Source organism: Chiloscyllium plagiosum, unplaced genomic scaffold, assembly GCF_037043375.1.
Source record: "Chiloscyllium plagiosum isolate Xiang-an unplaced genomic scaffold, Cpla_swu_hap1 HiC_scaffold_17, whole genome shotgun sequence".
NCBI classification, from domain to species: Eukaryota; Metazoa; Chordata; class Chondrichthyes; order Orectolobiformes; family Hemiscylliidae; genus Chiloscyllium; species Chiloscyllium plagiosum.
Window position 1 is genome coordinate 62,317,976 of NW_028270155.1, and position 27,598 is coordinate 62,345,573.

General features: G+C 42.8%; 1 protein-coding gene across 1 annotated transcript in view; it reads left to right on the forward strand.

Moving 5' to 3' along the window:
- The window catches only part of LOC148147370 (uncharacterized), a 109,751-nt gene extending 86,955 nt beyond the window's left edge, over positions 1–22,796 (forward strand). Inside the window, exons 12-22 of the mRNA XM_087996006.1 lie at positions 227–377; positions 2,517–2,645; positions 7,432–7,539; positions 7,636–7,681; positions 7,767–7,873; positions 9,671–9,795; positions 11,263–11,531; positions 13,388–13,487; positions 16,609–16,865; positions 18,671–18,736; positions 20,618–22,796. Coding sequence (XP_087852132.1) covers positions 227–377; positions 2,517–2,645; positions 7,432–7,539; positions 7,636–7,681; positions 7,767–7,873; positions 9,671–9,795; positions 11,263–11,531; positions 13,388–13,487; positions 16,609–16,865; positions 18,671–18,736; positions 20,618–20,634 — 1,375 coding nt within the window. The 3' untranslated portion in view covers positions 20,635–22,796. The remainder of the gene's footprint in view (positions 1–226; positions 378–2,516; positions 2,646–7,431; positions 7,540–7,635; positions 7,682–7,766; positions 7,874–9,670; positions 9,796–11,262; positions 11,532–13,387; positions 13,488–16,608; positions 16,866–18,670; positions 18,737–20,617) is intronic.
- Positions 22,797–27,598: the final 4,802 nt, after the last annotated feature.

The window sequence follows — 27,598 nt, forward strand, 5'->3', positions numbered from 1 at the left end:
AAGATCCTCATGAGCCGGCTGTATAGCCTCCCCATGGGCTTCAGGCCTCTCTCCTTCACCTCCTTCACCCAGACGGACACTCGAGTGCAGTGTGGGCCTCAGGCCAATGCACTGTGTGAAACTATTTGTCCTGATGCAGCAAGTTATCCCGAGCCCACTGCTGCTGAACTCCAGCCCTCCATTACTGTCGAGGCAGTAACATTCTTCCTTTACCAATCTTATGCAGAGCTTCGATCATCTCAGCTTTGGAAAACAAATTACTGATTGAAGACTGTGAAATGGACAGACAAGTTATTGAAACAGAGAATGTAATATTCTACATTCAAGATACCGAAGTTGAAAATTTCCCAGGTCTCCAGTTCCCTAATGCAGATACGGTGAGTGTATGTGGAAATCCTCTCGTGTCCCAGTTAGAGTCCTGCTGGCAGGACGAGTGGCTGGAAGTCATGTGTCCCCACTTTCTCTTCATAGTGCAGTCTCTCTTTCTCTGTTATTGCTCCGAGTTTGAGCGTGTGACATTCACTTTCTTTCTGTTCCACCTCCACCAAGACCTCTGACCATGCAACACACACACACACACACACATTCACAGACACACACACACACACACACATTCACAGACACACACACACACATTCACAGACACACACACACACACATTCACAGACACACACACACACACACATTCACAGACACACACACACACACACACATTCACATACACACACACACACATTCACAGACACACACACAGACACACACGCGCACACACGCACACACACACGCATTCACAGACACACACACACACACATTACACACAGACACACACACATTCACAGACACGCACATGCACACACACGCACAGACACACACACACATGCACAGACACTCGCGCGCGCACACACATACGCAGACACACACACGCAGACACACACGCTCATGCGCACACGCTCATGCGCACACACACGCACATTCACACACACACGCACACACACGTACACTCACACACACACATTCACACACACATATACACACACACACGCACATTCACACACATATACACGCGCACACACACACACCATGCACCCAAACATGGACACATATACATAAACAAACACACATGCACATACACAGACATAAATACACACAAACACACTACACAACTGGGTGGAACAGTGGTTAGCACTGCTGCCTCACAGAGCCAGTGACCCAGGGTTGATTCCGGCCTTGGGTGACCATCTGTCTGTGTGGAGTTTGCACCTTCTTGCCGTGTCTGCGTGAGTTTCCTCCGGGTGCTCCAGGGTCCTCCCACAGTTCAAAAATGTGTGGGTAAGGCAATTGGCCATGCTAAAGTGGGGATGTGATCCAGGGGTGTGCAGGATAGGTGGGTTGACCATAAGGAATGCAGGGTTTCAGGGATAACATAGTGGGATGGATCTGGGTGGGATGCTGTTCGGAGGGTCAGTATGAACTCGATGAGCCAAATGGCCTGCTTGCACACTGTAGGGATTCTATATAACATGCAAACAAGTGCATAACAAACAAACACACAATCCTGTGTACATGCTCACACACTTCCCCTCCCATATCTTAACGAAGGGAATGAGTAAGGACCCCATCCTGGAGCTGATTCAATGACCCCGTTACTTACCGGAAGATTGAGAGGGAACTGAAATTAGTACGGTGGAAATTTGAGTGCAGCATAAAACTGTCGGTTGCTTTAACTCCATTTCATACGGGACAAGTGAGATTAAAATTACCTCAGAAGTTCTCTCTTAAAACATTTAAAATTCCAATTCTGTTTTGAGATGAGTAGAGTTTTGGTAATGAGTTTGAACAGTTTGAGGGTGACCATAATTCTATTTCTGATCTTGTGAGTCGCCTCTATTTTCTGGTCCCACTGTCATTTCCCTGATGGTCGTGCAGGCCCCAGGCTTCTGGTACCATATTGTGAGGTGGAAGATGCTCTGAGTGCTGCTAAAGAACTCTCACAGCGAGTGTTAGAATTTCCACCAAAGGTCAACAGGTTTTTTTAATAGAAAGAAAAAAATTGGATTTATTTGGCATTTCTCAAACCACTTTACAGCCAGTGACGTACTTTCTGAAGTGTGGACACGGTTGTAGGAAACAGGGCAGTGAACTCATGCACAGCAACCTCCTACAAACAACAATATAACAATGACCAGATTACCTGCTTTCTTGATGTTGATTGAAAGATAACTCCTGAGCTCCTCTTCAAAATGGTGCCATAGGGCCTTTCACATCCAACCAGGCAGGTAGAAGGGACCTCCTTTTAATATCCCATCTGAAAGCCAGCTCCTCCAACAATGCAGCCCCCCCCTCAGTACTGCACTGGTGTGTCAGCCTTAATTTTTGTGCTCAAGTCCTAAAGTGGGCCAAAAGGCCAAAAGTTTGAAACTTCTTCAGCATGTTACTCCTGAAGGGAAGAGCGAAATGGCATTGCAGATTCTTGTCAGTTAACCAAATGTATTATTTCTAATGAATGTAAAACCCAGGAGAATATCTCTGCCTTTGACCCAGCGATTAGGATCAGTCTGCCACCAACTCTCCTGGACAACATCAACATTACAACGAAAACGATACGGAGTAAAGTAATATTATTCAGGGATGCAAGACTGTTCCAGGTAATTAATCACTTTCCCAAGTGTGTAATGAGCTGTTGGATTTTATCAAAAGTTACTAAAATAATAGACCTTTCTCCCTGTTGCTTATTGAGCATTTTATCGGAGACGAGAGTTTTTGTTCTTGTTGAGCATTATTTAAACAGTTGTTGAACTCTTGCTGAGGTAAATTGATGCTTTGAGCAGATATTTCTTTGTGTGTTTGATAAGTACATCATCCTGAATGTGAGAGTTTCCAAGGCCATACCGAGTAACATGAGCAGAGGACACCAGGGTGGGGGAGGGAATGGAATAAAAATGACCATCTTTGGTTAAAAACCTAATCGTCAAATATTTGTGCTTCAGGCTAACATCAGTCACTTTGTTGTACATCACTACACAAAAACAAGTGACCGGTGTGTTAGTGTGACAGTAAACACTGCAGTGCAGTGGTAGTGTCCCTACCTCTAAGCCAGAAAACCTGGTTTCAAGTTCCACCTGTTCCAGAGGTTTGTAATAACATCTCAGAAGAAAGCACCGAAATGTTACCTTTCTGATGGACAACAGCAAGGGACAGATTCAAGCTTTAGGTTTCCTTCAGGTTCAACAATAACAGATTGCATTTAAATAGCAATCTGCCAAGATGCTGCACAGTGGTGTGATCCACCAAGCATGATCCAGGGTATCCTCTCAGGTACGTAACAGCCCTCCAAGCATGATCCAGTGTATCCTCTCAGGGACGTAACAGTCCGCCAAGACTGATCCAGTGTATCCTCTCAGGTACGTAACAGCCCACTAAGAATGACCCAGGGTATCCTCTCAGGTACGTAACAGCCCTCCAAGAATGATCCAGTGTATCCTCTCAGGTACGTAACAGCCCACCAAGAATGATCCAGTGTATCCTCTCAGGGACGTAACAGCCCTCCAAGCATGATCCAGGGTATCCTCTCAGGTACGTAACAGCCCACCAAGCATGATCCAGGGTATCCTCTCAGGTATGTAACAGCCCCTTCATGTTCTTGAAGATGAGAGTGCTCCAAAGTACAGGGAGTTCTTACTGATCGAGTCTCCCACTTTAGTGTGATCATCAGTGATGGTCATTGTCAGAGAGCGTGGAGTGAGGCCTGGTGTGAGGATCATGGAAACAGTTTGTATCATAACTGCAGAGACAGTATGGGTTTACTGATGGACGCAGGTACAGGGATTGTGATGTCCAATTAATCCATGTCTGTTGATTGAGGTGGAGACAGGATATCAATTTTGTGCTACCTCATTTCCATTGTTGCTACATACAACCACTGCCCCGGGGCTGATCATTGGCTAAACAGATCAGTAAAGGCTCCAGGATCATGTGTGTCAAACATCGTCTAAAGCCAGGGTCCACTTCGAGATGGGGAGATGCTCTTTGGCTGCAGATGGTGCTGAGACCATTCAAACATCAGGGTTGTGGAACAGCCAACAGTGCTGATCCTCGGGGACAGCATGGATCAGACTTTCAGATATGCACCGCAAATCTTATTGGAAGAGGTATTGAAAAGAAGAGATGTAATGAATAGGAGAGGTGCACGGTGTACTCAGAATCCCTCAGTCACATCTCGAGTCATCAGAGATCCACCACCCACTGACACACAACAACCATCAGTAAAGACACAGCCTTAACGCACACACATTTTCCCTCATCCACACACTCTTCACACTATTATAATACCCACAACTTTGACACACTGCCAGCTATTCAACCAGAACAGCTGCATCAGCATTGCATGTTACTCACGGACACACTCACTTCATTCTTGCAGGACAGGGTGGGTCACAGATGAGGAGGCAGGAAGTGGGGGGAGAGGCCCCTGTGTGTTTCAGCTGCTCTGGAGGAGACAGCATCAGCCATTGTGTTGGTTTTTACTCTTGCTTTGTGGGGAAAGTAAACAATGTGACGGTCAGTGACAGAGAACCAATAAGGAATCGCTGACTTGGAAGTTGAGTTAAAATTCTAGGTACAAAAACAGAAGTTGCTGGAAAGGCTCAGCAGGTCTGGCAACATCTGCAGAGAGAAATCAAAGTTAATGTTTCTGGAAACCGGACCTGAAGCGTTAAGTCTGATTTCCCTTCACAGATGCTGCCAGACCTGCTGAACTTTCTCTGTTTTTGTTTCTGATTTACAGCATCTGCAGTTCTTTCGGTTTTTATTTTGAAATTCTTGGTATTGCTTGTGAATGATGTTTTCACATCCGGCCTGAACAGAAAGGGCCTGCCTCATTCCAGATATCGTTTTTGTTTTTCCACTTCTCCCTTCCCATTCTTACACCTGTTCCTCAGCTTCTCAACTCAGAGGGGACAGCGAAAGCCTCATGATGACGTTGGATCACTATAAACCCAGTGGCCGCTTTCTGTAGTCTGGTCTATCAGAGTCACTGTCTGAGCTTGTTACAGGAGTCTATTGTGTGATCTTGTGTTCAGGCATTCTCATTATAACAAACATACTGCAGACCAGGACAAATCCTGACACCTGCTCAGCTGGAGATGACTGGGCTCTTCCAGAACAGTTCAGGACATTGCTTCAGGACATCAATGGTCTGTTCTAAAGAATGGGAGCATGTCAATGTCATGTGCACATGTGCAAGGTTCCCATCTGGAGTCATGGGCCATATCATGAGGTCATCCTGCTGATCATTGACCAATCTTTGCCTTGCCAGGATAATGGGCACAGCTGGCACAGAGGTCTGCCACAGAATGAATGTGTCAGAATTGCTGCCAGGATAAAGGGCATGTACCTGAAAGATACGTTACCTGTGGTCACACAGCAGACCCACATTGAGGGAGTGGAATTACTTTCAGCTCAGGGAAATGGTAAAAGTTAAGATGATTCATACACAAGGCACTGTGTCAGCTCATTGACAAACCCGCACTGTGTAAAGGCTGCAATCCAAAGAAATCCTTCAATTTGTTCCACCTTCAAGAGGGACTGGGATGAATTTCATTCCCTTTGAATGGAGAGTCTCTCTCATGCAGGAGTATACTGAAAACTGCAAGCTGTTGCAGCCTCAGGGAAACTCAGAAGCTTAAGAGTTCAGAGCCACAGTCCGATTGATGGCCATTATTAATGCTTCCCTGAAGAAGGGCTCATGCCCGAAACGTCGATTTTCCTGCTCCTTGGATGCTGCCTGAGTTGCTGCGCCTTTCTAGCAACACATTTTCAGCATTATTAATGCTGTCCCTGCTTAGCTCTGAGGTTGCGCTGCAATAGTTGGTAAATTGAGTGAAATAGTCTCAAATTATTTTCATTGCTAACATTCAGGTAGAAATTGCTTCTGAACCAGCCTTAGCTGACATGGTATCTGATTGAAAGCCTTTTCCCTTTTCTCATGGTTACTCCTCTGTTTGTTTTCTCAGTTAGGCTCATAGTCAAGATGAAGCCTTACAAGTCCCATTATGTTTGATGACAACTGATTAATATTCAAACCTTTAATCTACCAAAAAAATCAGCACTATCCAGACCACTGCCTGTACCACTCCCTGCATCTATTAACAAGAATGGAAAGATGCCCAAATGCACAAAATTGCAGCATCAGCCAGAAAGAATACTGCAATCCTACAATTAACTCAGAAGTCTCGAAGTAGCACAGGTGATGATCTTAATGTTGTGTTCAGGGTGAACCATGGGGTCGGCTGGATGATGGAACTCCAAAGTGGCAGCTCTGGTGTCAAATCGCTGCTACTCACTGACTGACATCATGATCTATCTCCTGTCGATGATGCTGGTGATCATTAGGTACATGCACACAAACTCTTCGATGAATATGGTATCTCCTGTGCTCCTGTTGGAAGTGTGTGCGCACATCCTTGGTACATTTTCAAAACTTGAGTGGTCTCATGGTACTGCTTGTATCCCGCTAGGAGATCTGCTGTCACGCTATGCAACACCCTTCTGACTTGTACCATCCCCCCATATACACTATATCGAACCTGCAACCCCTCTCTGACATCTTTCATTGAGTCTACCACAGTTGATGCCTCTTTCTCCAGCCCCCACTTTGTCCTTCAGAAGAGACCTTTCTGGCTTTTCAGTTCTGATCCAGTCGCTGAAACACTGACACTTTCTTTTCTGGGTGTCACATTTTAGGTTCTTTTTGCTCTTGAAATGTCAACCCCCTCTTCATTTTCAATGTGGTTTCTGTATGAAAATCTGAGCATATATTTTATTAGATACATTCCAAAGACTTTTGTTTTCTTCAGTAGTTTGTGCTGACTGACCCTGTCCTTTAAGCTTGGAGTTAATCTGAGAGACCCTGCAAACGGTCTCCAACCTAGCGATAGGTTTGAATTCAGAGTTTCCCCTTCCTGACCAAGGTTTGGAAGAGCCCATGCTATTTTACCCATTACTGATATACCAACACCCACAGTTCATGGAATATGGTGTGGCATGCACTTGGTCCAGAACATTCTGGTTATTTGAGTCCTTTGGAATCTTTCTGCCCTGACTGTTTTCTTTGTCAATGATTACACCTCAATGTTCATCATTTCTCCTTCCATTACGGTTTGTCCCTCAACTCAGACAGGGTATGACCCTTCGAGCCAGCAGTGGGAGCTGGGTGGAGATGAGAACCATTGATCCCAGTCCATCATACAGGTGGGATGACTGAATGCACAAGGGTAAGACCTCGATCCAAACATTCCACGTCAACACACTTTGTACGTTTGACTATAGTGAGTGCAGTCTGTTTTCACCCAGAAATTAGGCTGCTGTTCATTCCATTTCTTCATTTGATTTTAATCAGAAATTCTACTGCAACCTATATGTATATCTTTGCAGATTAAAAATCAAACTGTTCTAAATCGTGTGGTTGGAATTGAAGTGGGGAATAGAGCGTTTGATCATCTGACAGACCCTGTGATAATTGTATTTAACAAATCATCACCGGTAAGGACATTTTTCACTTTTCATTATTCAATTGATTAAAAGGAAATATTCATGTTAAGAGTGGTAAAGATTTATTGATTATTTTCTTCATACTAGGTAAAGGCCATTCCAAAATGTGTCTTCTGGGAGTTACAACAAAATGGTAAGGAAAACGGTCATGTTATGAAAGATTTCAATTATGCTGGACCCAAGGATCGCGTTCTCAGTGCTACCCCTTTCTCTTGCAGGGAACACAGCTGAGGGTCACTGGAACGATTCTGGCTGCACAACACAAAACACAGTCAATGAAGTCGTCTGTCGATGCAATCACCTGACTTTCTTTGCGGTCTTGCTGGTAGGGTCAATGTAATGCAATATTTTGTATCTTTTGGCCTATTCCACTTTGGCTGCAATCAACAAACTTTCACTCCAATAATCCTTCATTGCATATTAAGATGTAAAAACAGACAAGAGAGACCAATTGTTTTATTAGGACAGTCCCATCCCATCCCATCCATTTCCCCCATTCCTTTCTTCCATCTTTACAGGGAGGCAAGAGAAATTAAATTTGAGGGTGAAGCTTTGGTAAGTGTCACACTGACCCTGATAGGTCCATGAGACAATGACAACTGATGTCACAATCACTGTTAATCCACTCACCTTGGGTAGATCAAGAAGTCTCCCACTCACCAAAACTCATCCAGCTCCCTATGGATTGGTTGCAGTAAATCTCTCACTCCCACTGTGTGCTGGTGATTTCTTCCAGAGGTTTATGGCTCTTGGGAAGTGAATTGCTTCGGAATACGTAACCCAAGTGCTGTCTTAATAACCCATACTTATTCCCACCTCTCACTTGTCATCTCCCACAGCCCAACTGTCTTCACTGCCTATCCCACCAGGATTGTCACCATTAGGACTGGGAGTTTCATTGAGTTGGCTTCTGTTCTGATGCCATAACTTTTCCGGAAATGTGGTGAAAGCCCGTTTTATGTGCGGCAGTGTGATTTCTGCCCGAACCCATTAGACTGATTGAGGTGGAGTGGGAGCAGCTCTGGGAAAATTCCCAGTCCTCATCATATCCCCTCAAAGGCAGCACTTTTCCAAGGTGAGAAGGCCCAGCTTGCTCAGTTTGCTCTGATCTCCATGAAGCCTCAGACTCCGTGTCAATAACGTCGCTGTCCTCAAAACCTCTTCCAGGGACTCAATCTCCCCAACTAGCTGAGGGGACCAAACCTAAAACAGTCAGTGAGATGTGGCCACACCAAGGCCTTGGACACAGACTTCTGGTTTAACATTGAATTGTTCCAGTTATTTGTTCTGACACCTCATTGGTTTTCTTTCAGCTGCCTAATGACATTAATCATCAACCTTCCTTCCCATTTATCCTCATAGCAAATTTTTCTTCAGGGAATTGAGGAAACCTGCCTTCCTTACATGGCCTATTTATATGAAGATAACCTCTGCCTGTTTTTGGTCCACATGGAGAAAGTGAGGGCTGCAGATGCTGGAGATCAGAGTGTGTTGCTGGAAAAGCACAGCAGGTCAGGCAGCATCCGAGGAGCAGGAGAAAATAGATGTTCCAGGCATAAGCCCTTCATCAGGAATTAGTGCAGGCTCATGAGATAATCAGGTCATTAATCCAAGCAGATAATGTGCTGCCTGGTCTGTTATGAGCAGTGATTCCAATCACACAATAGTGTGCTTGTTTCTTAACCATGATCCGTACCTTAGTAAGGCGCTGAGTCATACAGGACAAGGCAGGATTAGAAATAAATGTTGGTTTTGCTCAACAATCCCAGAATGAAGAAAATAACAGCAGTGCATCAGAATATGAACATGAGCTATTCCCCCATTACTCTCCAGGTGCTGAGTATCTGATGTGGAGCTTGTCGTTCTGGGGATTGTGTGGAGGCCCAGCAGTTCAGAGTAGAAAAGAGAATTGTTCAGAGTGTGCACATCTTTGTGGCTGCTTTCAGACTGACCTGGCCTTAGATCAGGTGTTTGTGTGGCTTCTCAACAGGAGATGAGTAGATATCACAGGGGGACCCCAACCCGGAGGTGAGGGAAAGTGCAGTGAAAGTCGGGTGTGTCACTCAGTTGAAGAAAACATTACCCAATCCTCATGTCAATGGTCTCGTTTTCTGTTATAAAGCAAATCGATGGGAACCAACACTTGGATGAGAAGACATTGAGATCGCTAACATCCATCACCCAGATTGGTTGTGGTGTTTCTGGCATTTTCACAGCAATTACTTTAATCATCCACTTTATTCTCAGGTAGGAACATTAATCATCAAACATAAAATTTCATGTAGAAGAAGCCATTCTCAATGATCTCACTGTACAATCACAATATATAACAAATGTCTCCTTGAAGATAGAGATCATGAGTAATTCACAACAGCAAGTTCATTAAACAAAGCTTACTTCTGTTTTAATGTTTGATATTAATTCTAAGAGTATTGTAGCTGAGTAGTGATTCACTTTACTTTCAGATTGTACCTCAGTATGTCATGGTCAGAGTTTGTATCTGCAGTGAGCAGTGTCACTACCTCGGAGTTAGCAGCTCTGGGTTCAAGTCCCACTCCAGGACTTGAGGACCATAGAGGGTGCATCCACACTGAGGCCAGACTGATCATCGAGCTACAATTCCTTCCAGCACACCTTTAGCAGGTGGTCAGAGAGGGGGAGTTTCCTGATTAGGGGGGCTTGCTGTAGAGAGGGACCCCTCAAGCTGTGCCTTCAGGTTATCCACCTGCTCCAGGAGATGGCAGTTATAGAAACAACCATCGGCACATGCTTCACCTGCCTCAGGCATCTCCAGATGCAGGAAGTCTTCAAAGTCAATGTTTATCAGCTTGCTGTTTTCCTCCCAAATGGAGTCATTGAGATATACAGCACGGTTAGAGACCTTCAGACCAACTCGTCCGTGCAGACCAAATATCTGAAATTAATCTAGTCCTATTTACCAGCACTTGGTTCATATCCTTCGAAACCCTTCCTATTCATATACCCATCCAGATTCCAGTTAAATGCTGTAATTGTACCAGCCTCCATCACTTTCTCTGGCAGCTCATTTTATACACACACCACTCTTTGTTTGAAAATGTTACTCCTTAGGTCCCTTTTAAATCTTTTCCCTCTTACCCCAAAGCTATGCTTTCTAGTTCTGGACTTGCCCACCCCAGGGAAAAGACCTTGTCTATTTATCCTATCCATATAAGGTCACCCCTCAGCCTCCGATGCTCCACTGAAAACAGCCCCAGCCTATCCAGCCTCTCCCTGGAGTTCAAACCCTCCAACCCTCGCAACATCCTTGTAAATCTTCTGTGAACCCTTTCAAGTTTCACAACATCCTTCCTATAGGAGGATGACCAGAATTGCACACAATATTCCAAAAGTGGCCAAACCAATGTCCTGTACAGCTGGAACATGACCTCCAAATTCCTATATTCAATGCTCTGTTCAATCAAGGAAAACACCTTCTTCACTATCCTAACTACCTGCGACTTCACTTTCAAGGAGCTATGAACCTGCACTCCAAGGTCTCTTTGTTCAGCAACACTCCCCAGGACCTTACCAGTAAATGTGAAAGTCCTGCCTTGATTTGCCTTTCCAAAATGCAGCACCTCACATTTATCTGAATTAAACTCCAGCTGCCACTCCTCAACCCATTGGCCCATCTGATCAAGATCCCATTGCACTCTGAGGTAACTGTCTGCTGTTTCTTTTCCCTTCATTCAGAAAAAGACAAAAGGAAGCTTCCATCCAGATCCACGTGAATCTCTCTGCTGCCTTGTTTCTTCTCAATGTGAGCTTCTTAACCAGCACAGTGTTCAGTTCCAAGAGCACTGATGAGCTGTGTAAAGCCATTGCTGCCCTGCTGCATTACTCACTGCTTTGCAGTTTTACATGGATGGGAATTGAAGCATTTCACCTGTACCTTATGCTGATCAAAGTCTTCAACATTTACATTCGGTTTTACATGCTGAAACTCTGTCTTCTCGGTTGGGGTGAGTGTGAAGTATTCTGTCACTGAGTTATTTATAAATGCATAGTCTGATTCTCACTGTCTCATGTAGCAACAACTTTTATTTCATTGTTACAAGAAAAGGGGCTGAAGTATAAAACAGCTATTCTTTAAGGGTTCTGGCTGTCTCTGTCACATAACAGGAGAAAATCTGTCAAATTTCAGGCCAAGTGTATTAAGGATCAAACTTGGTGAAAGTAGGAATTGTAATTGGTAAGTGAACAGATTCAAACCCAGACCGAAAACAGAATGGGAGTGATGTTTGATAGTCCAGGTTTACTTCCAGTTGGGAATGAATACAGCATGAAACATCCTTGAAATGTAACCCTGAGACAGCACCAATCAAAGACACCATCCCCTCTTGTGAGAATGGAATTAATGGTGTTAATATATAGAGGGTTTCTCTTGATTAATTAGAGAGATTCCTCCAGCAATGAACTGTGTCTCTGATTGAAAGCTGGGTGTTAGGAATCTAAATTCAGTGCTGAAAGGTTGAAGGGTGAGGTCCCCTAGAGTCATCACTGAGAGACACATGTTAATATGTGCCGAGCATGACCATACACACCGGCCGGTATTTTAAACCAAAGAACAAGTTTTCTTCCAAAAGCTGCCACCTTCTTGTTGCTGTAGCAGGAAGTGAAGGATTCTGACAGTAACTTTCACTTTCCAATCTGTCACCAACTCCCCAAAACACAGCAGGCAGCTCATTTCTGACTGTACTCACATTACTCAGCAGAAAAACAGTCAGAGTCAGGGGGCAGCTCCATGCTGGGTAGAAGCCCTGCCAACTGTATTCAACATTCCCAGCACAGCACCCCACAGCAACCTGCCAACATCTGAAGTCTGAGTCTTAACGTCAGTGACCTCTTTGTGTGTCTGACACTCCCGTATAGTGGAATCTAGGGGGAGTGAAATTCTGATATACCAGCTACAGAGCAGGGGCTCTGAGTGAATTCAGCAGCTTGTCATACACTGTCTCAGTTTATATTCTCAGTGGATTTGACAAATATAACCAAGAGTTTTCATTTCAAGCCAAATAAAACAAATTGAAACAAGGAAACAGGTCTCCAAGAGCAGTTTGAACTCTTGCTCTGCAAGGTTACTTCTAAAATATTGCTTAAAATAAACACAACCTGAATCACTTTCCTCTTGAGTCATTAAGACTGGGGTGCAAGGAAATAATGTTCAAAAGGGACCATCAACTCATAGTGTAAGACGAGGGTACTGATTGATCAGACCGTGTTTGGGATGGAGATGCAGCAGTAACTCAAAGCTGTTAGTCTTAGTTAGATGCTTAAACTCGGCCAGGCAAGCATACTTTGTGTAGTCAAAGTTAAACATCACACAACACCAGGTTAGAGTTTATTTGGAGGTGCTAGCTTTCAGACTGCTGCTTCTCCATCAGGTCATCGACCACCTGATGAAGAAACAGTGCTTCAAAAGCTAGTGGCTCCAAGTAAAGCTGTCGGACTATAACCTGGTGTCGTCTGATTTTTAAATTTGTCCACCTCAGTCCAACACTGGTCCCTCCAAATTGCGACGTCAAGGCATTGTCATGGATAAAGCAGCACGGATTGACCGTTTCCATAACCCTTTCCTCAATGAAGAATATACGATGTATGGGCAAATATCTTCTTCCTCCAAAGGATAGGGTCCTGTGTGTGAATAGATATAGCTTCTATCACTTGAAGCTAAATCACACTGTGAGCCTGATTGATAATATTAAATTGGTTTGGAGTGTAATTCTCACTGTAGTCGGAATTATTAATAAATGTTGTCTATTCACAATCACAGAATAATGTCAGTACTCTCTGTAACTGTGCTCATTTGTATTCCCAGGCCTCCCAGCTGGTGTGCTTTTAATCATCATTGGAGTACGCACAGATAATTATGGCCAGTACTCAATCCTTCTCAATGGCGATCATGCCCCTTCTAGCATGTAAGTTTTAATAATTTAACTTTTAAGAAGTTACTGGTAAATAAAATAATGCAATAGAGAAAGAGGCCATTTGGCTGATCAAGTCTGTGCCAGCTCCTTTGGTAAAACTATCCAGTCATCCTTACTCTCCTACTCTTTCCCCATCGCTCCCCAGGTATTGACCCTTTTACCTCTGGAAACAGTTTATCTTTTGTATTGCTGAAGAAAGATGCATCTTGTCAAAGCTTTATTGTCTTACATTCATCAGGACAATTTGTAAGGATACCAATTTGATGGGGGCAACAACATTTATACTTTAAGAGAGAAGAGTTGTCATTGGTGAGCCGGTAAACTCTGATTGGCTGAGGCATTACCACAGAGAAGTTAATGATGACAGTCAGGAAATAGAAGGATGGGAGAAATTGAAGAAAATCCCAGTCACTGGAGAAGTGATCCTGAATAAATTGATGGACCTGGAGGCTGACAGGTGTTTGGGTCCTGATGGACTCCATCCCAGGGTCTGAAAAGAAGTGGCTAATGAAATGATCAATCCATTTTATCTTAAATTTCCAAAATTCCCATATTGGTCAGCTTATTTCAAAAACAATGTCAATATATTGGAGGCAGTTCAGAGAGGATTTACCGGGACTAATATGTGGAATGAGAGGATTGCTTTGTGAGGAAAGGTTGGACAGGGGAGGTGATTGCCTCTTGGTGTTAGGTGTGAATCCAGAGACCCAGGTAATGTTCTGGGGACCAGGGTTTGCTTCCTGCCCTGGCAGATGGAAGAATTGGAATTCAATAAAAAAAATCTGGAATAATGACCATGAAACCATTGTTTAGATCAGAGTGGTGCTGGAAAAGCACAGCTGGTCAGGCAACATCCGAGGAGCAGGAGAATCGGCGTTTCAGGCAAAAGCCCTTCATCAGGAGAGATTGTTGGGAAAAACCCACTGCCAATTTCCACCCTTGATACATCAATTACCCAAAGGTGCCTCCCATCTGGACTGGGTAACTTTTCTTGTGATGATAATTATTTGCCTCCTTTTTATCAAATCCATTCAGCTGCAGCAAGTTCAAAATTACAGGAGGGGTGAAAGAATCTCATTGAGATTTTGTCTATTATCCAGCTCCATGGGATTTCCTTCACTGCTCTTCCCTACCATGGCCAGAACACTTCTAACAATGGCTTCCCTTACTAGCCTGTACCCTTATCTCTGAATCCAGTTGTGGGCCATCCTCTCGAACTAGGAGTTTGCTGACATTATTGTAATAGCAAGTCTCCTTCTCCACCATCATGTGAAACATCTGTAGTTTCCATGCTGCCAGATTGTTTTTCAACATCCACTTCTGAATCTATTTTAACTTTCTTCAACTAAATATTAGGAAGATTGAAGCTGTTGTTTTGGCCCCATTCACACCTCTATCCCCTCACCGTTGATTCTATTCCTGTCCCTGCCCCACAGCCTCAGGCTGATCTTTAAAACTTTGGTCTTTTCTATGACCTCAGGTTCAGCTTTTAGCTGCAAATGTTTCCCATCACAATATTCTGTACATGTCCTTCCCCGCGCTCCCCCCCGCCCCCCACCCACCCCGCCTCCTCAGCCCATCTGCTGCTGAACCCCTCACATACTGGGCTGAATGGCCTGTTTTCACACTCTGGATTCTATGATTCTGTATCTTTGTTTTCTCCAGCCTTGACTATTCCAGTATTCTTTCTCCATCTCTGCGTCCTTCAGCTCATCACAAACTCTGCATTCATTTCTTCTTCTTCTGCACCAAGCCCTAATTATCCACTTTCCTTTCTCCTCACTGATCTACACTAACTCCTGATCTTCCTCCTTCTCCGATTTATGATTCCGATCCTTGCTTTAAAAGCTCCATGACCTTTCCCTTCCCTATATCGTTGGAAATACTTCCCTCCCTCCAACTCTCCAGAACGGCCATTTTAAACATTCCTCACTCCTTTTGCCTCATCATTCTCTGGCATTGCCTCCTGAAGACCCTCCAATTCACTCCCTTTCTCCACAAAACACTAAAAACGACCTTGATATCCAAACTTTTAATCATCCCTCTGAATCTCTCCTTTGGCTTTTTGTCCTCTTCATTCACTTATCTCTGGGAAGCAGCTTTGCTGAAAAATATAAACCACTGAAGACCATTTATAAATCCAACTGATTGTTTTACTTACAAAAATACATTGGAGAGTTAGCAATCCTGTTTAAAAGTGTAAATAAGTGATTGCAAATTGTTGTCTAGGTGGCCTCTCAATCAAGTTATTCTTTCTCATTCCTTCTGTCTTCACTTTCCCAGGATGCCTTGGGAGGCGTTGAATTTATTTCATTTACTTAATTCACTTTGTATTAGCTCCTGACTTTTAACACTATTTTTAGAGCAATTGATATTAAAAAGCATTGAGATGTGGATTTCCTCACTGAATATTTTAATCCATGAAGAACTCGAGCTGGAGAATCCTCATTTGTCAACACGGAATGTTTGAAAGGAGACTCGAGGCCAAGAGTCACTCTCACAGATAATCACCACAAATGGTTAAGACACACGCAACGTTCCTCTGTGCACTATTTTACCCTGAAACATTAAACTGTTTCATATAAACCAGTCATTTCTGATGATGAAACAGCAGCCAGCAAAATGTCACATTCGATCTTTGAATATCTACCAAATGATAATCAACTGTCATTTCTCAGCTTCTGTATAACAGGGACTGCTTGAATGTAGTTGTAAATACAGCTTGTGATCCAATGTAAGTCACAGCTTGAATCATTTATCCTTTACTTGGTAAAACTCTTCTTTTTGCCTTGTACAGACAGCTAGTGCTTTGAGAGTATTGCTGACTTATTTACCATTCATGGTAAATTCACACATTATCAGATTCAATTATTCAGGATAAAACATTCTCAAATTGTTTAATTAGTTAATAATTTTGTGAGAAGTCGCATTATCAATGAGCCAGCCAGCCAACTGAGTGAGCCAACCCCCCCTCTCTGTGGCAGCAGGATTGACCAATTGAAACATGCCCTTCCCATTTGGATGAATATTACATCATCATCAATTCTACATAAAACTCTTCTTGGGATAATTTTAGGGATCTGAAGAAAGTATTTTTCTGTCCTCTGAACAGGTGTTGGATAAAAAACCGGACAGTGCATTATGTTACAAATATTGCATATTTTGCACTTGTGTTCCTGAGTAACTCAATCGTGCTGCTAATTGTGGGTGTGAAGGTGTTCAGATTGAAAGGGAGAGATAGAAAGAGTGTAATCACTGTACTCGGCTTGACCTGTCTACTGGGCATTACCTATGGCGTAGCTTTCTTCTCATATGGACCTCAGAGTGTAACTGCAATGTACCTGTTCTGCATCCTCAACCCTCTCCAAGGTCAGTCAGACTATTACCGGGACTGTTCATATTGATGAGACTTTAGGTCAAAATAATATTATGTTTTGATGGTTTCTCATGAGATTTTATTTGGGATTTTGGAGACTGTTTTTCCATTTAATTAATCAGAGTAAGTTAGCAAGCAACAAATGGTTTTTGAAAAAAACATACTGGCACATACTCTAATCAAACATCCATCACCTTAAACATGTTTGCTGTGCTCTGGTGAGGTCTCTGCTAAGTGGGAGCATGATTGTCTCAAACACAGTCACTGCACCTCAGATAATTCACTGCATGTGAGATGATTTGGGATAATACATTTTAGGACAACATATAAAAGCAAATCTTTGTGAAATACAGCAGTAATATTGAATTACACAATTAACAGTGAGTTCATTTCACTAGCATTCACCACCTCTTCCCCCATATTGCAGCTCCTGACCTCATGCAGCTTTCTGTTTGCTCCTAATTGCAGCCACTCTCTTCCATTTGCGAAAATCTCTCCTTTGTAGCTCCTTCCATCCTTTGCAGTGAATTCTCTCTTTGCAGCCTCTCTCCCCCTTTTCACACCTACTTCTACAGTTGCAGCATTTTTCTCCCACTTGCAACTTTCAGTCCCCAGGCCTCACTCCCTATATCTGTCTCTGTCCTCATTTCTCCCTCCCCAGCCTCACAGCACACTCCCCACCCCTCTCCCATCTAACAAACTGGCTCCAGGGCTCTAGTCTCACCCTGCCTCTTGTCCCTCCCATAGTCTGCAGCCTCCCTACCTCAAACCTCAGGGCCCCTACTTCCTCCGTCTCAAAAGCCTTGCTCATTGCCGCCACTCACCTTCTCTCAGTTCTGACAATCAGAGGCTGTTTCTATGCCACTGTCACTGCTGATTGGAGATGATTGGAGGAGCAGATCCTTGTAGATTCTGTCCATTCTACCTGCAGGGATGGCTTTTCTCTGAGTGATCACCCCTGTGATTGAACTTTCCTGAGTGTTTTTAGGAAGGGGTTCACCTCTGTCTATTATGAACATTGGACCATTGATCATTTCCCCACTTATCAAGTGCTCACTCTCTCCTAGTGATGGACATTAAGTTGAAATCTTGTGATCCTGCGCCAGGAGCGTGTAAAACTGGCCAAGCCTGGGCCAGTCAGGACGATATGAAATGTTATAAAATTCTAATTGGACAAGACAGATTGATGCAGGAAGGATGTTCCCAATGGTGGGGGAGTCCAGAACCAGGGATCACAGTCTAATGATACGGGGGAAACCATTTCGGACTGAGATGAGGAGAAATAACTTCACCCAGAGAGAGCTGAGGCTGTGGGATTCAGAATCACAGAAAGCAGTCGAGGCCAAAATGTCGTCGAATTTCAAGAAGGAGTTGGATATATAGCACTTGGGACTCGAGCGAACAGAGGATGTGGGGGAAAAGCAGGAATAGAGCATTGAGTTGGATGACCAGTCATGGTCAGAATGAAAGACGGAATAGGTTTGATGGGCCGAATGTCTACTGCTGTTCTAATTTTCTTTGTACCATCTCATTGATAGAGAGGAAGGAGAAATTCATCAGACCACCATTCTTGGTATGGAGAATAATAAATCAATTACATGAACACTAAAAATAATCTACCAATTTACATTCATTCAAGGATCAATATGCCTTGTTCTGGATCATCAAACTAATGTTGGCCATCTCACAATTAAATATCTAGTTCTTTAATGAATAATCTTAAAATATATTTATTAATGTTAACATACTTGATGTAAACACCGAACCAAGTCCCTGAAATAGTTTGTTTTGCTTGCAGGCTTTTTCACCTTCCTGTGGTACTGCATGTTAACACCATCACCCAGCAGCACGGTCAGCGAGACAAGTAAAACTACAACCACCTGATGAAGACAGTTGTAATGTGCTGCCATCTGTTTCTGAGTCACAATGTTAAACTTTCATCTCTCATTTCCCAGCGCAGAGCAAATTTCCCAGCACAGAGCAGCACACCAGGGACGTATTCAGGGAATTCTGCGAGGGCCCCATAACTTTCCATCACAGATAGAAAAGGATGTGGCCTCTGTCCCTGAATTCCTGGTGCACCCCTGAAGCTGTGCACTGGAAAGACCAGAGATCAAAGAGAGTCACCCCTTCCATGTGCACAGATTTCCCACCAATTGATTCCAAACTGTGTTCAGGCTGTTTCAGCTGAGCCTGATACAGAAGCTGTCCGGCATTGTCCAAAAATGTTGGAGCCATACGCCAAACCAGTTAGAGAAGATGAAATGAGGGAGGCTCATGTGCAGCATAATCAGTGACCCAGCCCCGTTGGGCTGAATGGCCTGTTTTGTGCTGCAGAGTTGATGCCATTTTATTTAGGATTGCAGCTTCTTTTTTGATACGTTCAGAACCCACCAGATATCATTTTCTGTTAGAGTTTCACAAATATTTTAAAGCAAAATAACAAACATACATAAAGAGAATGTCCTTTAAAATGATCTTTCATATCCAAAATCTATTTCTGAGAAATTTGACCTTTATGATGTTGAATCACAGAATGTGATCATTTTGAACATTTACATCTTGCTTTGATTTGATTTGTATTTAATTTTTAATCATGTTTCTTTTTCTCTCGCTGTAACTTGGGACCAATGTCCTGCGAAAACCTTGCAACGTTTTTACTTGGAAGTTTTAGTGTGATTTACTGCCTTGATCATCTATTTGTTTTGAGATCAATTGTCACTGACTGGTTTATCAACTGGAATTGCTCTGATAAAACATTGTCTTATTTGATAATATTTAAGAATGCTTATGATCGCCATGATTAGCTTGAAACCTAGCTTATAGTTTTATTTGTTTATGAATAGTTAGTAATGTTCTTGGGTTAATAGGCAACTATTAGCCGGTTAGTTTAACTACAGTGGTGGGATATCTTCCAATAACAATAATATGAGATAAAATTAATAGTCACATGGACAAATGCCTTAATTGAAGAAAGCCAACATGGATTTCTTCAGGGAATATTGGATTTAATAATTTGCTGAATGTTTTGAAGAGATTACAGTGAAGTTTAATGAATACTATGCAATCTGTGTGTTTACATGGACTTCCAGAAATCATGTGATACAATGCCGCACACCAGACTTGTGAGCAAAGTTGTCATTTGTGGAATAGCAATGTGCTGTGTGTTGTGACACGGGTTAAACTCTCCCGCTTAATTTAAAACCAGCTATACAGAAAAGATTTATCCCATGCAGTAATCTGTGAAGATTCGATAGACTAAGAACTAGTCAAAGTAAAAATTAACAACTTTATTTCTGAAAGTATAACAGAGAATAATTAACTAACAACTATTTACAGGTCCTTACTCTAACCTATCTTTTACCTTCCCTTCTATAATACTAGTCCCATAAAACTCTTGATTACGATTTACAAAACATAACTTCTTACCTCACAACCAGGCAGCTTTTGTTCTTCTCTGTGTTTCGGTTTTCTTTTCTTTTTAGGGAGTCTGTTTCACAGGTTACTGATCGGTAAAGGTACTTTTATGAGAGCTATTTTTCAGGCAGTCTTTTTACATGCTGGTAGCTTGGCAGTTTCACCTCTCAACTGTTCAATTTTCCCCGGTCTTATAACCCCAAAACCTCAGATTGTATCTTTGGCTTTCAAAGTTGTCAATCTCCTAAATTTAAACTGGATTGGAGTTTAGTATTTTTTGGGGTATAATTTAAACTGGCTGAATTTGAATCTGTTTTTTCATTTCCAGGTAACCAGCTACCCTAGCTACCCAGAAACTGGAGCACATGTTACATTGTATCTTTATTCCGAACACTTGGCGCTGTCAGGTAGTCTTTGCTAGCTTTTAACTCTCTTAAAGGTGCAGTACACCCACATCTTCATAACATATGGACTACCTGAATGAAAGGAAACAGGAGTTTCTAATTTAATAGAAAGATTGGAGTGTCCTATTGTTGAGAATTGTCAGGGTTGGCACTCTGGGCTCAATATATATCAATGACCAAACCTCTGTGTACAGGCCTCAGTTTCAAAGGTCTGTAACTGATACAAAACTTGGAAGTATGGTGAGCCATAAGTGAGGAGGATAGTAGAGAATTTAAAAAGGACATAGTCTGGTTGTTGGAATGGGTGGACAGATGACACAGGAAGTTTGGTCCAGAGAAATGTCAATTGGTTGGATCCCAGATGTCAACAAGAGCAATACAACAGTATAACAACATTCATTATAGAATGATTAATGTCTGCTTATTATTCGTCAATGTAAAATACCTCATATATGTGACCATGCAGACATGTTACATTGTATTTTTATTTCAGAACACTTGGTGCTGACTGTGTTAGCTTTTTTAGCAAAAACTGTCTTAAACATTGTCAATAACTCTGGCTCCTCGCTTGTTTGTGGAAAAGGATTCAACTTACTTACAATCATTTCAGAGAAAATATTTCTCCCTGTTTTTCTTTTAAATCAAAGACCATGTATTTTTAATCTGTGACTCCGGTTTTAAATTTTCCCAGAAAGTAAACCATCCTTTATTTATCCACTATATCAAGCCCCCTCAGGACTTTATCCTTTTCAATAAGATTCCTGGTCACTCATCTCAATTTCAATGAATACAAGTCCAATCTGTCCAATCTTTCCCCATAAGACATTCCCTTCATCGCAGGAATCAGTGCTGAATCTGCTCTGAATTGCTTCAAATGCAATCAGATCCTTTCTAAGACATGAGAGCAAAACTGTAGGCAGTACTTCAGGCTCCAGATGTGGACTCACCAATTACTGGTTTCACACTTTAATACTTTTACACTTGACTCCTCCTGCAATAAATGCCAACTTCCATTTGTCCTCCTGATGATTTCCTGTTCCTGAACACCAGCCTTTTATGATTCACATATCAGATCAGCCAAATCCCTCTGTACCACAAAGTTGTTCAATTTCTCTGTTTACATTTCTTCCTGCCAAAGTAAACGAGTTCACATTTCCTACATTATACCCCACATGCCACTTTCTTCCCCATTCACTTGCCCTCTCTATATCCCTTTCCATACTCCCTATCTACTCAGCACAGTTTACTCTCTTCACTACCTTTGTCATCAGTGAAAACACTAACCAGATTCAGTCCCTTTCTTGAATCATTCATAAAGACTGTGAATGATTGAAGCCCCTGTCCTGATCCCTGTGACACCCCAATAATTACAATGGGACAATTGTAAAATGACTCATTTGTCCTGACTCTCCACTTCCTGTGAGCTAACCAGTTCTCTATCCCTGCTAAGATGTTACCCCATACTGCACACTCTCAGTCTGTCGAGTAATCTTTCATGTGGCATCTGCTATCAAATGCAAACAAGCTCCTTATATAAATGTATGTGGAGTCAATGTGGTGCCACCCTGAAAACCTTGCGATGGTCTGTAAAAACCAGTCGTGTTCCCCACTGCCTTGTATTCTCATCACATGAAAAATCTCAGCATCATCTGGGATCAATACTATGCATCAATGAGTCAAGCGATGTTTTTCCCGATCAGAATTGTCTTTGGGATGGAAGGTCAATGATTGTGTTGGAATAGACTTCAATGGAATAAAACCGTGGAGGGGAAGCTCTGATTGCTCAGTTACCGTTCACTCAAAATACCTTTATTTCAGGAGAAAGTGACGACTGCTGAAGAAGGGCTTATGCCCAAAATGTCAATTCTCCTGCTCCTTGGATGCTGCCTGACCTGCTGCGCTTTTCCAGCAACACATTTTTCTACCTTTATTTCAGTAAATCCACAACATTCTGGCTGTTTGTTGTGGGCTCTGCACAAAAATCTGTCTCACCATCATGTAGTAAATGATTATTTTGCAACCACACTATTTTGTGAGAAATACTGACATTTTAATGAAGCTATCGTTGAATCTTGCCTGTCAATTATGTTTGAAGTATCTTGTTGCATTGAGATTTGTATGATTTTATTGTTTTATTAATTGCATGTTACAAAGCAGATTAAAACTTGAAATTGCATCATTGCTTTGATTATTTTCAATAACTGAGGAGATTTCTCATTCTAATTTCAAACTCAGTGCTGTTTTTAAACACAGACCATTTGTTTGATTTTTGAATTTTTTTTACCACCTACCTGACAGCCTCACATATAAACATGCCCATAGTACAGCAAGAAGCATTATAATGGGAATTGCGCTGTAGTGTTTCAGTGTAGATTGTAGAACATTTAAAAAGTGTATCTTTAGGCTAGTAAGACTTTCTGCAGGAAATTTCTAACTAACACTAATAGTTGCGTGGCTGAAAAATGGTTAATTCCAGGGCTATCATTCTGAGTACTATGTTTAGTGATTATTTTTTATTAATGTTCTTGAGGTAAAGTGTACAATCTCTTTGATGTTGTTTGATATTGAAATTTCCTAATGATTTAATTTCATTATTTACTGAATGATCAGTAGTGTGCTTCAGAGAGGGAACAGTTTCTCAGTGACAGGTAGACTAAATGCCAAGAGCATGCCATTGCTTAAGGACTGCACAGACCTAAAAAAACGAGATAATTTGGGGCAGAAATTTGTCGTTGCCTTCAGCAATGTAGGCAATGGTGAGAAATCTCAGAAAATGCAGCAAGAATGATCAAATCTGATTTGTGACCCAAGAAAAGAATTTCCAATATTCTTCATAACGCTGAGATCAGAATCTCACTGATGGGTGCTGACTGCCCTCTTTCCATATCATTTGCATCTCATTAATACCGTAACTCACCTTCTTTACATGCAGCTTACAATTCTCCCCTCCTCTCTCAAGAAACCAGACAGCGCTAATTCCCAACTTGATCGGTTATGTGGCAGATGCAAGTTACATTTACTTCTCTGGTGATCCAGATTAATGTCCCTTCAACACGTCCTTCAGTATTTCACGGACAGTGCCTCCTCGGTACACGGTCCATTGTAATCCACATCAGCAAAATACCAACTTCATCACAATGTTCTGACTGATCTTGGACCAACACAGAACCCACTCCAGTCTTTCAAGATTTCCCTCTGGAGCACAGTAACACCTTAACTTCCATGCTCCTGCCATGCTACTTTGTACATAGGGTCACACAGCCATCTCATGCATCTACACAGGACACATTGTAAGGATCTTAGCTTCATTTCTCAGCCCTCACTAACTTTGCACGAACTGGGGGCTGCCAGCCTCTGTGGCCTGTATAGTTGTTTTCACCAGAAGGGAGGAAGGGTTAGTGATTGTAGAGGATGAAGTGTCGAGGAGCTCATGACTGGAGATATGTCGTCCAATAGTGAGGTTAGTAATCCATGGCATTCGTTAGGTTTCTGAGAAATAGCAAATTTGGAGTGACTATGAGGCAACAGGGAAAAGAAAGTGGCACCTACACTTGTGGTTGGGGAAAGAACAGAGGGAAGGTCTTGATAGGGTGGCAGACATGGCAAGAGTTGTTTGTTGGAAAAGTGAAGTGATAAAAGTGTTCTGGAGAAGGTATAAATGACCAGAATTGTTCCAAAAACAATTAAAAATGGACAGGAAAATCAAGGAGAAACAGTAACTGCATAGAAAAACATTATGGGGGATAAAAATGACAGTCTGGAATTGTGAACTCAATGTTGAGCTTGGAACGCTAGAAAGTGCCCAGTGAAAAGGTGAGGCGTTGTTCCTCAAAACCTGCATTGAGCTTCTTTGGAACACAGCAGGGCAGACAGCTCAATGCGAGAGCAAGCTGGAGAGTTATAATGACAGGTAACAACTAGTTCAGAAGATCTTCTGAAAAACAATCCATCAATCTTCATTTGGTCTACTCACTAAACTCTAGACTGCTTTATGAGCAGTGAATACAATAACTAGATTAAAACTGATTGTGGTTACATGGGGGCAATCATCTCAGCTCCAGGACATCTCTGCAGGAGTTCCTCAGAGTAAATATTTTCCAGTTAGCCTATTCAGAGACGTTATGGCACACCTTTGGAACTGGTGGGATTTGAACCCCGGTCTCTTGGCTCAGAGGTAGGGACACAAGTACTGCATCACAAGTTTGTTAGGATCTGGTCTGATTTACTGGGATCCCATTAACGTTCTCCAGGTAAGACTCTTGATTCATAATTGTTCCCAACTTAGTTCCATCCAATATACAATCCTATATATTTAACAGCTCCTGGAGTCTGACTTCCAACTGTAAACTCAGATTTAAACACATGAAAGACATTGTTTTCGAAGTCCCATCTCGCACTCCACAAAAAGCAAATCATCAAGGTGCATCATGGAGACGACTGAAAGGTCCCCCATGATGCCAATAAAACATTGCAGACTCTGCTTTCAACTGGATACTCACCAAATTTAATGCTGAGAAATACCAAGCCCTAGAGGCATCAGTTAGGGTATATGTGTATACCCTTTCATTTAACACCCAGAGTGTCCCCACTCCATTTGCTGCCTCTTTCGGAGGGTGAAGAAACCCTTCACTGTTGAACTGATCTCCCCCTGAAAATGCAGCTTTCACATCAGTGGGTCTACAAGTCTGATCTGGCAAACAAGACAAGAAAATATTTAATACTGCTGTGGGTGAATCTACTCTCATATCTTGATCCTCAAGTTTCTCTTAAAAACCACCTGCCAGTAGCCTGGCTTCAGGCTGAGATATTCAATCAGAAAGCACCTTTTCATTGTGTATCCATATCTGTGATAGAGCTGGTTGTCCCCAATCTGACCACTCTCTTTCCATCTTGAATTCTGTCCAGCTCTGACTGCTATTAATTTGCCTTCTAGTTTGTGAGAGCTGCCAATCCTATGGGCTTCTGCTCCTGGTCTGTGCTCCATTCCTTGACCCTGTTAAAGGTTACTCTCTGTCTTGCCTCCTATCTCCTTCTAGACTGCTCCTGTTTGACTTCCTCTCTTTCCAGTAGATTCCTTCCAATGGGTCGAGATCAGTTTCTCTGGGTATGTTCATTCCCAGGGTCACTGTCTGAGTTTACACTGCAATTCCCTGCCTTTCAATATTGTAGTTCGATGCTCACAATCTATGGACCTAATCACTTGCCCCTCATTCTCCATATTCAACCAACTGATATCTTGTAATAGTTGTATTTCACCATTGACTAGCCCCTTCGGGTAAATATTTGACTTTTTTACCTACTTATATCTATAGTCCTTATGACTGATGAACATACTGCCCGTCAGACTTGATCTGTCCATGGGACAAACTATCGATTACAACAGTTTGATCTGCATATTTGGGTATGAGTAGTACATGGTTACTCATTACCTTCCATAGCTCCTTTAGAATCTGTAAAGTTCTAAATCAAGTGACTAACACATCTGTCTCCAAAGGGATCCCATGACAGACTTCTGCTTCTCCACTAACAGACTGATCTCCACTGGTAATCCTTTTTGACCCAATACCTTATACAGCAGTCACCTCCTGTTTGGTGAAATGCTCCCTATCACCCTGAAGTACCACAGGGGAGGAAGCAGGCCTTTGCCCTATATTGCTGGCTTCATCACTAAAATGGCATCAACAGTCCGGAACTCTGTTGCTAACACCATCAGGATGGGTGGCAGCCCTTCAAGAAGGCATCTCACCAGGACCCATCCATTGGTAACTGGAGATGGACAGCAAGTGCTGGTCTTGCTCCACGCCCACATCATATGAAATAATGTTTAAAAATATCTCAGTTAAAGGGCCTATCAGAACCGGAGTTAAGGAAAAGGGAGGACAAAACTAAAGGACTGGTTTGGAAGGTGGCATTAGGAGAATGTGGAGAAACTGGAGGCTAGAACAGTGTCCTCGCCAGACATCGGGTGTCAGGAATGGGTTTGTAATAATGTTAGTTTATCGTCTACTCCAGAAATTGAAATGGAGAAAATAAGAAACAGAGAGGAAAAAGTCAGAGGCAGACTGTGTGAAGGTGAGAGCAGAGTGGAAATAGACGTCAAATAAGGATACTGTCCAACTGAGAGCAAGAGCAGTGTACAGCCATCAATGTACTGGAGAAAGTGTTGTGGGACCCAAAAGAGAAAAATGCTGCAAAATCTCAGCATGTATGGCAGCATCTGGAAGGAGACAAAAGAGCTGACGTTTCGAATCTAACTGACCCTTTCTCCATACCCTCCGACCTTCCCCTCTCTGAGGCTGAGCGTGCTGTTCACAGCAAAGGACTCAGCCTTGTACCCTTACGTCCCCACCTCAATGAATTCCGGGCTCGACATGATGCTGAGCTCTTCTTCCATCGCCCTCGCCTTCATGCTCACTTCTCTGGGCAAGAGTCCCTCCCCCTGCTCCACAGATCCTTTCACATCTCTCCAACATTCCTCCTCTAATTGGACACCCCCGCCAGGACAATTTCCTGCCCTCGATCTTTTCATTGACAATTGTCAGCAGGACATTGGACACCTTAATTTCTCTGCCCCTCTTACCCATTCCAACCTCTCTCCATCTGAACTTTCTGCCTTTTGCTCCCTTAGGTCCAAACCTGCTGACAAAGGGGGTGCTGTTGTCATCTGGCGTACTGACCTCTACCTCGCAGAGGCTGAGTGCCAACTCTCAGATTCCTCCTCCTACCTCCCCCTGGAGCATGACCACACCACTGAGCATCAAGCCATTGTTCCCAACACCGTGACTGACCTCATTTCCTCCGGATGTCTCCTCCCCCACCACAGCTTCCAACCTCATGGTCTCCCCACCCCGGACAGCCCGTTTCTACTTACTCCCCAAAATCCACAAGAAGGACTGTCCCAGCAG